The following is a 13,490-nucleotide window of genomic DNA, read 5'->3' on the forward strand; positions in this document are numbered from 1 at the left end:
CAGGTGTGTGCAGACTGCAGCTCCTATAATTCTCAGCACAGCGCTAGGACATAATGACTGCCCATGTTAGGACATCTGATGTGAAGCGTTAACCTCTGATATGTTTCCTAAACACATGACAGAACAATACTACAAGACTGGAGTCAGAAATCTGGAGAAACATGTTCTTAGGGAAATGTACTTAATACACAGGGTATGTTTTCACGGTAAGGTAACACCTATGTAGTCATAGCCAACACTATCATTATTTGTTGTGACTCTACACAATTACATTCATGGCTACAAAGAAAACTCAAGTGAGAATATCATTTCAGTACATCTTGAAGCCACAGGCTTCCTGTCAATACTGTATAGCTTTAGGAAAAGTAGATGTAGAAAGAATACACTTCTCTGATTATTTGTAATTCAAGGATGTGAGTTTCCTTGGTTAAAGAACACTGAAAACACTGCAGTTTTTTTTTTTTAATTGGTTGATAGAACCATGAAATGCATATGTTCAATCATTTTCTTGAGAAAGGTAAAGCTCAGGTTTTAGCCTTCAGGCCTACGTCAAACAGAAAATTGGAGAGTATTGTGATTTCCATTTATTCATCTTGATTATAATTGGGAATGAAGATTCATAAGGTATTTTTTTCCCCTGTGAAGAGCTTAATTGATTTTTCTGGCCTCTTGCTACACCATGAGATACTAGAACAAAGACAGACAGGATGCCTGGTGTCATTCAGATTGGAGTTAAGGAAATGAATTCACTGATGTTTTTGACATGCATTCAGTCCTAGATCCTAATTGCTGAAAACGAAAAGCCCCTATTCCTCATAGAGGACATCAACTAACTGAAGAAAAGATGTCCATACGACCAGCAGTAGAAAAATAGGTAATTCAACATGCCACCAGGCACAACTGTACCTAGAGTAAAAAGATAAATATGCCTACCAGTTGAGCTTGTCTCCTGGTGACAGCATCCACACATTATTTTTGTCAGCATTACAGCTGTGGTTCACCACTGTTTTTTTTGAGAATGTTTTTTCAACTTCCTAGTCTAGTCAACAACTCTGAAATTCCCAGATGGTCTCCAATTCATGTAGGCCAGCTTAGATCACATGAGATCATCTTAGGTTGGCTAGGTGCTGTCACCTGGTAAACTTTATCAGGAACACTGTTTTTATGTATGTTTACTGAAGGAACAGGGCTGTGGCAGGCATTACTTCAAATTTGGGGATACAGAGATTAGAAAAATTCTATTGACAAGCTACTGCTGTAACAGGGAGCTCTCCAAGGTACCACAGTATTTTTGACCGATTCTGCTTTAAGAAGATTGCTGGTTGGGACAGGATACTAATTCTCTTGATGAGGCTAAGCCATTTTGAGAATGATGGTGGGACAATGTAACTGCAGATCCTTGAATTACAGCAGGAGCAAATGGGGTATTCTAAGATTTGTATATCTAAGAACAGTCTAAAAACACTGTAAACTTGAAATAAATTTGCAAGGTCCAACTGAACCTGAGTGTTCATTGTTTAAAATAATTTTAACAGAGAAAAAAAGTAAAAAATCATTTGAAATATTTTATGCTTCACTGCTATTGTGTGTGTTGAAATCTAGAATAAGAGCTGAGGAATGAAGAATATCTAGTCCAGAGTAATGAACAGATAGTCAATGTCATGAGCACTGATGGTGAGCAGGACGGGGTCCCTATCCAGGGGGGAAAACGCATGCGTAGTAGTGAGGAGTTGAGTAATCATTCAAAGAGACACAGATCAGACCCGCCTTGACTTTTGGGGTTTATCTGTCTGGGTTTTTCCCACGCTTCTTCAGTTTGTTAGGATTTTCTGTCTAATGTAGCAGTAATAAAACACTAGAGACTTATTCCTCATCTCAGCGTGGTTCCTGACTGTTAGGACAGTGAATGCATGCTGTCGATTTCCCATGAACAAATGGAATGATTTAACAGACTTATACAAATATTGTTTTATCAGTAAAAGGGATTACCAATTTTTTAAAAAATATTGTATTACTTACAAGGGGCATAGAACATCAGGAGAACAGGTTTATCTTCTTTCTTCAGAAGTCTTTTCAGTTCCTTAAAACCGATAGAATAAAAAAATATGAAATTAGGAAACTTTACCCCACAAATATTAGATAAAGATCCAACAACTACTGGAGCCATTTAGTATGACTGACAAATAGCTCAAAATCTGGCTGTTATGGTTTATCACTAAAACCTCAATAAAAAAGCTACAAAGGAACGGAGGGCTTGTTATCAACTAGGGCTCAAATACTTTTTACTTACTGAAGCTTCCTACATTTAAAATTGATTGGAGAAGTAGAACCTTCATTATGGCCACTGCTGATGTTTGCTTTCAATGTAATGTTAATAAGAATGTCCTAAGACCATCCTTGAGGCCTCCATATAATCAGAGTAGTTGGCTGAATCAACTGCGCTTAGCACCACTTCAGTATGAATCCAGTCTGCTAGTACCACCTGTGGTCTGGATTACAGATTTTCATATTGGTGATGAAAAGATGTGGGTTTGAATTATGCATTACTACGCCAATTTAGCAGCCTAGAGATATAAGGACTGAATGCATTGGCCATGTCTGAGCAAACTTGTAAGGCTTAGGAGCATGGTTTACAAAGCTTGGTCAATCATTTGTATCCAGGTATTATATTTCCAGCAGTTGAAACTTATACTTAAAAATTCCCTAAGGTACTGTACAGCCAGGGACATCAAGAGGATCTGAAGTTGATTGTAAATGCAGCTCTTCCCCTTTTATACTTCTTGTGACATCATAATGCATGTACACAAGGTGTAGAGCATGCCTCAAGACAGCATGACGCTTTTCCATCATTTGTCTGCTCTTGATCCCACCCATATAGATATCTCTGGCTATAGCACAAACAAATTCTAATGTTTTATTGATGGATAATCCAAAACATATCAGAGAGTCGACTTTGCACCTGGATTTAAGATACTTAAATGATTGCTAAGTTCTCTTTTAGAATTAGCTTTTTAAAACACAACAATGAAACTTAAAACCATGAAATGTCAAATAACCAACTATGATAAAGTTAAAAACAATTCAACATTTAAATTGGCTATTCAGGTAGCACCTCCACAATTGAGTCCTAATTTAATTAAAGGTCACAGATAGAGAGATAGATAGAAAGTCCTTAGGACCTGCCAGTAGACCAATACTGTGTACTTCTTGATTATAGGCCTTAATAGGGCTTATTAGTTGCTGCATTTATAATTTGAATATTTGTCTTTTGCAATATTCTTCACATTTTATTAATATTGTATTTTCTCATAATTGTGAGATTACAGTAAGACTTTATTTTGCTGAACCGGTACTCCTCACTAAATGACCATTTGTTTAGCAAGTGTTCGAAGTTACAATGATGCTGAAAAAAGTGACTTATGACTGGTCCTCACACTTATGACTGTCACAGCATCCCCATGGTCACATGATTGTGATTTGGGTGCTTGGCAACTCTTATGCATTTACGATGGTCGCAATATCCTGCAGTCACATGATTGCCGTTTGCAACCTTCCCAGCCAGCTTCCGACAAGAAAAGCCAATGGGGAAGCCAGCAGGATGTTGCAAGTCACAGTCACATGATGTCTTGCTTAACAACCATGGGTAATTCATTTAATGATTGCAACCAGGACTGTTGGAACTGCTGTTGTAAGTCAGTGTGGTCACATGACATTTAGCTTAATGACCACTTTGCTTAGTGATGCAGTTGCCAGTCCCAACTAGGATCGTTAAGTGAGGACTATCTTTAAATTGACAACTTCCCAGCATATTATTTAGGTCTAAATTTCTTCCCTCTGTGGTTTTCTTTTATTGGTTCTTTGCTTTCTCAGCTTTATAGCAAAGACTTTATGGGACTATAAGTTAATTGAAAAGTACTGCTTCTACTTTCTTTTGCCTTTCATCTTGTTGTTCAACAAAATCACAACAGCTAATTTAAATTGTTAATGTGCAATTCACACATAGTGGGAAAACATCATGCCCTATATGTAAATAAACTACAATAATTTGGGAACTTCTACTCTGTGCATCCTTAAGTGCACAAAAAACTGACATCAGGAACATTTACTTCTGATTGTAAATGAACCTGTTTTTCTGTGATATCATAATTACCAAACAGCATGTTCAGATACAGGTGAAGACCTGGTTAATGCTGGCTCAATTTTGCTACCATTGTTAAAATACCATGCAGTTCAGAATTCAGACACATTCAAGAACCATGGTTTGTTCAATGCCAAAAGCAGAAAGTTCTAGTCTTCTCCATGAACACAAGAAGGAGGAATAGCCCAGGAAAGATTAACACTACAACCATAAAATATTTATTATTCAAGGGTTGCCATACAGCAGACTACAACAAACACTATAATAAAATAAGATTAAGAGTCTCTGGTTGATGATCATCTATTCAGGATGTATTTCAATTCTTATTAAGAATGCGATTGAATAGAAAAAATAACTTGTTTCCTTTAAACAGAAACCAAACCAAGGCAATAAGACACCAGAAGAGTTTTTTAAAGCTACTATGATGAAAAAGGCAACATTTTAAATTGAAAATAAGCCCTAGAGAGCCTGCAACTGAGAACAGAAAGGTGAACATTAAAAATTAATCTTCTGACAAACGTGAATGCCAAAGTAACTGTTGTTAATACTGGAATGAAAGCTAAGAAACTGAAATGACTATGAATACCAGCAAGAGGGTAATCAATAAAAATTTAAAATTGATTAGAATGGAAAGAAAAATAGACACTAGAGAAAGAGCAGCAAGTACAGCAATGTTAGGCTTCACAATAACACAGTTTAGAACAATACTAAGATTGAATGAGTTAATCTAAAAAATGTTTAATGCCCTTGCCATATTTGTCCATATTAAATACCAACAACTGTTTCATCTAAAGTCAAAGAGCTTTCTGATGACCTTTAAGTATCTACTAGTCCTTCAAACCTAGAGGCACTGAAGTTTCTCTAGTTCTGTATGTTGGCTTTGGTTTATATCAGGGCTTTGAAAAACAATGCTGTTTGAGCACTCTGAGAAACATTAACATGGTTATTCTGTTATTCAATCTATTTTGCAAAAACTCTTTCATCGGAACAATTTCTGAAGCATCAGGTGTGGAGTTTTATATATTAAGGTGTACATTCCACCTTAATATATAAAACTCCACACCTGATGCTTCGGTGTGTTTTTCTCATAGGATACCCCCAAATATAGAATACATTAATGCTTAGTTATTTAAGAGCAACTGAGATACATAATCAACTTTTGAGGACTATATGGACAAATGGCTTGCACTTCTTAATTAATTTTGCTCCATGACATGACCTATTTCAAGCATCTACAGCAAGTTGTTTTTTTTGTTTTTTGTTTTGAAATCTTCCACCTTAATATATAAAACTCCACACCTGATGCTTCGGTGTGTTTTTCTCATAGGATACCCCCAAATATAGAATACATTAATGCTTAGTTATTTAAGAGCAACTGAGATACATAATCAACTTTTGAGGACTATATGGACAAATGGCTTGCACTTCTTAATTAATTTTGCTCCATGACATGACCTATTTCAAGCATCTACAGCAAGTTGTTTTTTTTGTTTTTTGTTTTGAAATCTTCCACCTTAATATATAAAACTCCACACCTGATGCTTCGGTGTGTTTTTCTCATAGGATACCCCCAAATATAGAATACATTAATGCTTAGTTATTTAAGAGCAACTGAGATACATAATCAACTTTTGAGGACTATATGGACAAATGGCTTGCACTTCTTAATTAATTTTGCTCCATGACATGACCTATTTCAAGCATCTACAGCAAGTTGTTTTTTTTTTGTTTTTTGTTTTGAAATCTGTATAAAAACATTCAGAGTATACCTGGATTCCCAGACAATTAACAGTCTGATCGATCATTTCTAGGAGAAAGAGGTTGAGTGTCAGCATAACAGTGCAACATTTCATATGAACACAGGAAGCTGCCTTATGCTGTCAGATGGTTAGTTGATTGAACAATGGTGTTGCCTGCACTAAATGTCAACAACTCTCCTGGGTTTCAGATGTATGGTAGTCTCTCCCAATCCTATCTGGAGATGCCAGCAGTCGACTATGAAACATTCTGCACACAATTCTGCACACTTTCATACATTCTCAAAAACTCTCCTTTCATCTCAGTGAGAACCTATCACAATCATTTGACAATGCACTCACTGATCATATGCTCCTTCAACTAAGTGATACTATACTAGTTTTGCAGTTATAACCAGCTGTAAGAATGAATGGAGTAAGTCACATAAAGACTTCCATTGAAAAGATTTACAATGATACCAAATAGAGGACAGTTGTATTAATTTTCTGAAGTTGGGATTATGTGCTAAGCATGACCCAGTTATTGAAGTAACAGGAAGCAGAAGGCTTTGTCCAGGCAGTATCATTTGGTAGCAAGCCATGAAGCTCCATAATCCCATGCTGAAGGCATTAGTGCATATTGTACCAAGACAATGAGAAGCTGCAGTTTTCAAGGACCCTTCAGCTAAAGAGGCCAACGTAAATTTAGTCACTCATAGTGGCAGCTCAAGATGAAATACATTATAGGTAAGAGTCAGGCTATTATCTTAGTAGAACCTGAAATAAATCCACACAGGGTATGAGGTGGTGCCCAATCACAGACTCCTTCTCCATTCTACTGAACAAACACTCTCAGTGTATTTTTGCTTGCAGTACATTCAGTTTGCTCACCTGGCTCTCTAACTATGCCAGAATAAAAATTTCCATTCCTGATATTTATTTATATCTTCCATGAAAATGCCCTGTAACATGATTTATAATCCAAGGGAGCTTACCTTTTCACTGTCAATATGGACAACATCTTTGGCTTCAGGATCTTCCTCCCACAATGGAGCTCCTTCAGGATCCTTTAGAAAGGCAACCAGTGACTGGAAAGAAGACACAGTCCTTTAAGCACAGCTGCAATAGACCTGTCCAATGCTGTCTTGGCCTTTCAGACTCTAGAAATAGAAATATTTGGTCTGCTTTTCCCTTTAAGAGTTTTAAGAAACTCTGTTCCCTGATATGTTTGTTTTTAAAAAAGATATTTGAGGTACTGAACCCAAGCATGGTATTTGCAGTAGAATATTTAGAAGAATAGACTAGAATTGGGGGATAGCCATGCTGAACTCCCCCTCCCCCCTTAATAAGAAAAGCTACTGCATGACTATAGGCCAACACCAGCTCTATCTTGCAAGACTGTTGTGAAGAAAGGGATGAAGGAAAGAAAAACTCTACAGTTCCATGGTGGAAAGCTAAGATAAAAATCAAATGTTGTACAACAGAAATATCTGGTTTACTGCAAGGCTACAAATTGTCCAATGTACTAGAATGGAACTTGAGTATTTCTTATAAGCTGAACATTATGTAGGACTTCAATCTCACTGACCTACACACCAAGATAAATGTACAGGTTACACTGCAGGGTTACCAACTACATCTTTCTCTCTATACTATACACTTGGGTGTCTGTTTTTTTTAATTAAATGTTCCTTCATTTATTTATTAGATCTGTTCCAACTTTCATTTAGGAGCTCTAGGTGATGTACAGAGAACTCTCTCCTCCTTTTCTCCCCACAGCACTATGCAATAGGGTAATTAACAAGAGTATATCTAGGACAGAAGAGAGTCACAAAAACCTTTTCTGAAAACAAACATAGATGTCATGGCCAAGTATTCTCTGTGTGACTGTCCAGCGGTCCCTAAAATCATGAAAACAGAAAGATGGGGACTAGCAATTATAGAAACTTATAGAATAGGAAGGTTGTCTTTTGCTTATACTGCATCAGAGTTGTCTTTTTCAAAATAAGCGTATGGTTTGGCTGCTTTGCCTGTTTTGTTTTGGTGTATGACACATTTTGCTGTATCTTTTGCTTGAAGTTGGGGTGTGATGTCTGATCTATGTGCATTTTATGGCCAATGTGCCTATTCTTTGGATGGTGTGAGCAATCTATGTTGCCCATTTTTATTTTCTAGCAATGAGTGACTAATACATGGTAGGCAGATAGTTTACCTGCCCATTCTGAGACTCACTGGTTTGCCTTTGTGGAAATGCATGTTTTGTAACTGGTCACACCGTCCTGTGAGCCTGTCCACAATACAGGTTCAATGTTCTAAATGTTACCCTCTGCCCCAAAAGAATGTGGGTGTGAGAGAGACATGGCACTGTTTCAATCCAATATAGACAGATATTTTCTTTCCCCTGAAAAAGTATTTCTTTTATTTTCTATCCCTTTATTGTTTTTTAAATAAATAACTCAAGGTGGCGAACATACCTAATACTCCTTCCTCCTCCTATTTTCCCCACAACAACAACCCCGTGAGGTGAGCTGGGCTGAGAGTGAGTGACTGGCCCAAGGTCACCCAGCCGGCTGTCATGCCTAAGGTGGGACTAGAACTCACAGTCTCCTGGTTTCTAACCCAGCACCTTAACCACTAGGCCAAACTGGCTCTAGTATGATGTTTTAATGTCCTTCCTTCCTTCCTTTTCTTTCTCTTGCAAACAGAAAGTATGTTCTGAGTATCATTCATGTGAATGCAGGGAATCCCATCCAGTTATTTAGAAGAACTACATCCTTTGGCTTCCTCTGCTTGACCCCTGCTTTATCCTCAGCATAAATTTCCCTTGGGGCAGTCCAAAGGGATAGGGAGGAACTAACCTTTCAAGTGTTAAAGAAACTGGCTATACCGTTTAGCTTCAGAAATTCCTGCATACCAAATCAGTGAGCTAGATTTGGGATCTTTAACACAGTGCCCACAGACATTTCCCTTGGGGCTTACCAGATCTCCACCCTTCCTGATTATTTTAAATCAATTCTACTTTAATGTAAAAATAACTGGACACCTAGCATGTTGCAAAATCCCCTGTGTTCGGTATAAACAGAACTGGAAAAGATTTCATTCCTGCAGTTACAGCAGAAGAGGCAGCATGTTGCTGTTTGCTCAGTTTGCTATTCTCTGAAACTTAAATCATTTTAAAAGCAATGGGAGACGCTAAAGCCAAGGAAGTTTCTGCAGTCCAAGGTTTATAAGGCAAGCTAAGAGCTGAGATATTAAAAAGAACTGTACAATTCTTAACCTTGCATATACAACTTTCCCATCTGACTAAGAGATATGATGAGAATGGACAAATATTTGCAGCATTCATATTTTATGATTTCTTCCTTTTATTCCTTTCCCTGTCTCCCACTTGCTAATACCATAGCTAATTGTTTATTCGTTTAGTCACTTCCGACTCAGCCCACGCCAGAGCTTCCTGTCGGTCATCAACACCCCCAGCTCCCCCAGGGACGAGTCCGTCACCTCTAGAACATCATTCATCCACCTTGCCCTTGGTTGGCCCCTCTTCCTTTTGCCTTCCACTCTCCCTAGCATCAGCATCTTCTCCAGGGTGTCCTGTCTTCTCATTATGTGGCCAAAGTACTTCAGTTTTGCCTTTAATATTATTCCCTCAAGTAAGCAGTCTGGCTTTATTTCCTGGAGTATGGACCATAGCTAATACCGTAGCATAATACCAAAGCATTACCACTTGCTAATACTTCGGTCATGTCATGAGATCAACATCGTTGGAGAAAGATGTTATGCTTGGAACGGTCAGTGGCAAAAAATGATGAGAACACACCAAAGAACACGCTGGTTGGATGTAATCAAAGCAGACACAAGCCAAAATATAAAGCAACTGAAAGAAGCTGTACAAGATCGGAAATCATGGAGACAGCTGGCTTATAGAATCTCCAAGGGTCAGATATGACTGAATGGATAATTCGATTCAAAGGATCCCTATAGAACACACACACTGTTGTTGATGATTGGGCCACTGAACCTCATCAGCATACAGTACATTCTGTTTCAACTGAAACATTAATTCATAAGATAACCAAGCATTTAACAGTACTCACTTTTTCCCCCTATTAGATTGCCAACCTAAGATCAGCTGGCTAGCTTCTATATGTGGAAAACAATGAAAGCTCAACACAGGTTCACATAACTCTGACTGTGGGTGGGTTCCCCCCAGCCCTGACCTTGCTAATGGGAGTCAAAGCATTCAGCACCTAACTTACTGAATTTAATGAGGCTAAGTTCACACCTCTGACACTTTACATCAAATTGGTTCTGCACTCTAATAATCCATCTAGGTGTACCACAACTTCTAGTTCTCTTTTGGATGATTTAAGAAAAGAGAACACTGCCTAAGAAATTGTTTTCAAAACGCAGAAGAACACTTCTGTATCAGTTCATGGCACAGCAGAGGAAACGGCTGAACGTTCGAGAGGAAAATCTGAATCTCCCCTCCTCTTAGGCATAATCTTGTGTGCATATAAAAAACTGCCCTGGGCTGCAGCCCAAGAAAGAAAACACGCTGAGAGCAGTGCAGCAGCCCTGTCCAAATCACCACCTTCACTGGCAAGAGCATTTGCATACGCTCTTAAAATACAAAAGAGCATATGTGGAGAGCTTTGTTTGCTCTTGCTGATTTGACACAAAATGAAGTGTTGAATCTGTTAACAGTTTAAAAACAGCATACACAAATTAAAGGCGAGAGCACAAACAGCAGGATGATTTGAAAGGATCCTCTTCCCACTGAGATGAATATACATTTTAAAGTAAAATAAATCAATGTTACTCTGTTTAATCGTAGAATAAGTCATATAAAACAAATTACATTTCTAGGTATTCTCTGGTCAGTTATTGAAATTTTTTTTTGTCCCTCTGTTATTGATCAATATACAAATTGTGAGCCTGAGGGCAGGGAATCATTGCTTTAAAATGGTTACTAGGTAACACCGAATAATAAACACAACTGAAGATTCTAATGGTAATTTTAATGTCTTTTATCAACAAGCAAGACAATATTTTCTCTGTGGCCTAATTTTGAAAGTCTTCAAAATTGTCTTTATGCCACTAGAACCTGTTATCACTGAATAGCTTTCCCTAATGTCTAGATATATGTGGACTGCAATACTCAAAATTCTAGTCATCTTGCAGAACAGCAGGTTGGAGAGAGCTGACATAAAAGCTTGTAAGAAAAACAGAATGCACTGAAGTCAGAAAAGGTGATTGCTGGGCTTTTTTTTTTAATCCACATGTATAGAATAAAAAAGAGAGACACTTTAGCACACTGCCCAGTTGCTTCATGCAGAACAAGATAAAACCCTTTTTCTGTTCAAAATTCAACAATTTTTTCTGACTAGAACATTATGCAAATTGAATAAGCTTGACCTAATCTGCAGAATCTCTTCCTCTCTGTGAACAGAATTTTAAATTCTAAAGTTAATAATACAGATTCTGGTTGCTTAGCACTAGCAGGATGAAGCAGCTTTAAGGTTCAAAGAATTGTTCTATTCAAACAGCAGCGGTCAGATTTCACCATGAGTGAGATATAGAAAGAAATGCCTCTTCATAGCATAACTGTCATATAATTTTGCAGATATGGTTATTGACATGATTAAAAGGTTATTATGGGGTCTGGATAATTATTTCAGGAAGGTTCATTCTTATTTCTGTTGAGCAATCATTAGAAACATTCTGCACGCTACTTATAGCAGGTCAAACATTGGAAGCCTCTTTCCAATGCCAGACAAATAGTTCCTTCCCACATTTTTTTTCAGCTAGATTTTTTTTATCACCTTGGTTTAGGAAAAACACTCCTGTGGCAGCTGCCATCAGTTCCAGCAAGGGAAAAGTTTTGGGTTTGCTTTTTTTTTTTTTGAAGTGTCTAAGCACTAACTGTAGTCCCTAGCTGGCTTTTGCCAAACTAGTAAGTGATTGGTAAGGAAATGGTTCCCTTCTCTTTTGAAAAAGAAGTACTTTTGCGGTACTGCAGGGTTGGGTATCTCTCCTCTAGAATTACATGGTTCAGCCTTAGCATGCTCTCTGTTCCTGGCTTTAGAATGCAGGTAGTCCTCCCTTATCAATCATTCGTTCAGTGACCATTCAAAGTTACAGCAGTGCTGAATGGTACTTAAGCCCAGTTCCTGAAGTTATGGCCATTGCAGCGCCCCCCCAGTCACGTGATCAAAATTCAGGCACTTGGCAGCCTGCCTGCACTTATGACCGCAAGGGCACTTCAACTCCCCCCACCTGCCTATCTCCCCCCATCTCTGCCCTTTTGTCTGCACTGCACAGCAGCACTCCTTGGCAGTGGCGGTGCTGGGGCTGAAGTAGAAGCCTGAGGCCTTCAGCAGTATCAGTCAGTCACCACCGCCCCTGGGCCTCTACTTCAGCCCCAGGGCCACTGCTGCTGCCAAAGAATGCCACCTCAGGCCCTGTGCTGAGGCCAGTCCTCCCCTCAGAACAAAGCCCCCACCGCCCCTCCTCCTACACTCTGCAGGCCCTGCTGCACCCAGCTGACCTTCACTGTCTTCATCCAGCTGCTGATGAGGCACACCCAGCCTGGCCCTATGCAAGGCAGCTTCTGGCCACACCAGGCCTTGTTCCCGAGGCCGCTTGTACCATTCTCCAAATAGCACACACCGTTCTTGTAATGCTTCAGAAAGCCTTCGGAACGCTTTGGAGGCCTTCCGAAGCATCGCGAGAAGGCCACACCCCACTATTCTCCAAATTGCATGCACCGTTCTTGTAATGCTTCAGAAAGCCTTCAGAAAGCCTTTGGAAAGCAGCAGGAGGAAGATGACAAAGGTCAGCTGGGTGCAGCAGGGCCTGCAGACCACAGGCTGGTGGGGGCAGCTGGGGCTTTGCGCTGGAGTGCTGGGGTGACTGGGTGTGGTGTGGGGCTTAAAGTGGTACTCCTTGGTGGCAGCGGCAGAGGCACTGGGGCTGAAGTAGAGGCCAGAGATGTTCACTGTCATGTTCACTGATTCAATGTAGTTTATACATCGTAACGTTTCACATGCCATGGCGCTGACGCGCGTTTCTGTTTGGGAGGGAGCTGCTGTGAGACCTTGTACCAAGCTCTGTATGTGAAATCAGTACAATGGAATGTGTTTGGGCTATGTTATCTGTTCAAGGACTTTTCCCGCAGACCATCAGAAACGGTTAGGAGCACCTGGGATTGTGAACTTGAGAAGATTCTACAGGGGGAGGGATTTCATTTGCACCGAGGGTTTTTAGTTTGAATTTGGCGCGCTTTCATCATTCTCAGCTTTCTCTGTGATCCTGCATACTATTATTTAATAAATCAGATAGCTTTGAATTCACACTCATGAGTCTGATGGTGTTTTAGAATAGGCAACCATTACAGATGGTAGCAGCCAGCTAAGACTGCTGAAGGTCCCATGTGGTCCCATGCCTCTACTTCAGCCCCAATACTGCCACTGCCAAGGAGTGCTGCTGTGCAGGGTGGTCTAAAGGGCAGAGTTGGGGGAGAGATAGGCCAGGGAAGTTGAAGAGGAGGCAGTCTCTTACCTTACCAAGCTCAGAGCTGGGAGGGACCAAGTTGGGAATGGTTTGGATCGGGG

General features: G+C 39.5%; 1 protein-coding gene across 1 annotated transcript in view; it reads right to left on the reverse strand.

The window, feature by feature from the left end:
• PDIA5 (protein disulfide isomerase family A member 5) overlaps positions 1-13,490 on the reverse strand; it is a 239,603-nt gene that overhangs the window by 120,395 nt on the left and 105,718 nt on the right. Inside the window, exons 6-7 of the mRNA XM_063288786.1 lie at positions 6,870-6,962; positions 2,020-2,080 (exon numbers count right to left, since the gene is read on the reverse strand). Of these exons, the coding sequence (XP_063144856.1) occupies positions 2,020-2,080; positions 6,870-6,962 (154 nt within the window). The remainder of the gene's footprint in view (positions 1-2,019; positions 2,081-6,869; positions 6,963-13,490) is intronic.

Source organism: Candoia aspera, chromosome 1 (assembly GCF_035149785.1).
Source record: "Candoia aspera isolate rCanAsp1 chromosome 1, rCanAsp1.hap2, whole genome shotgun sequence".
In the NCBI taxonomy this organism is placed as follows: domain Eukaryota; kingdom Metazoa; phylum Chordata; class Lepidosauria; order Squamata; family Boidae; genus Candoia; species Candoia aspera.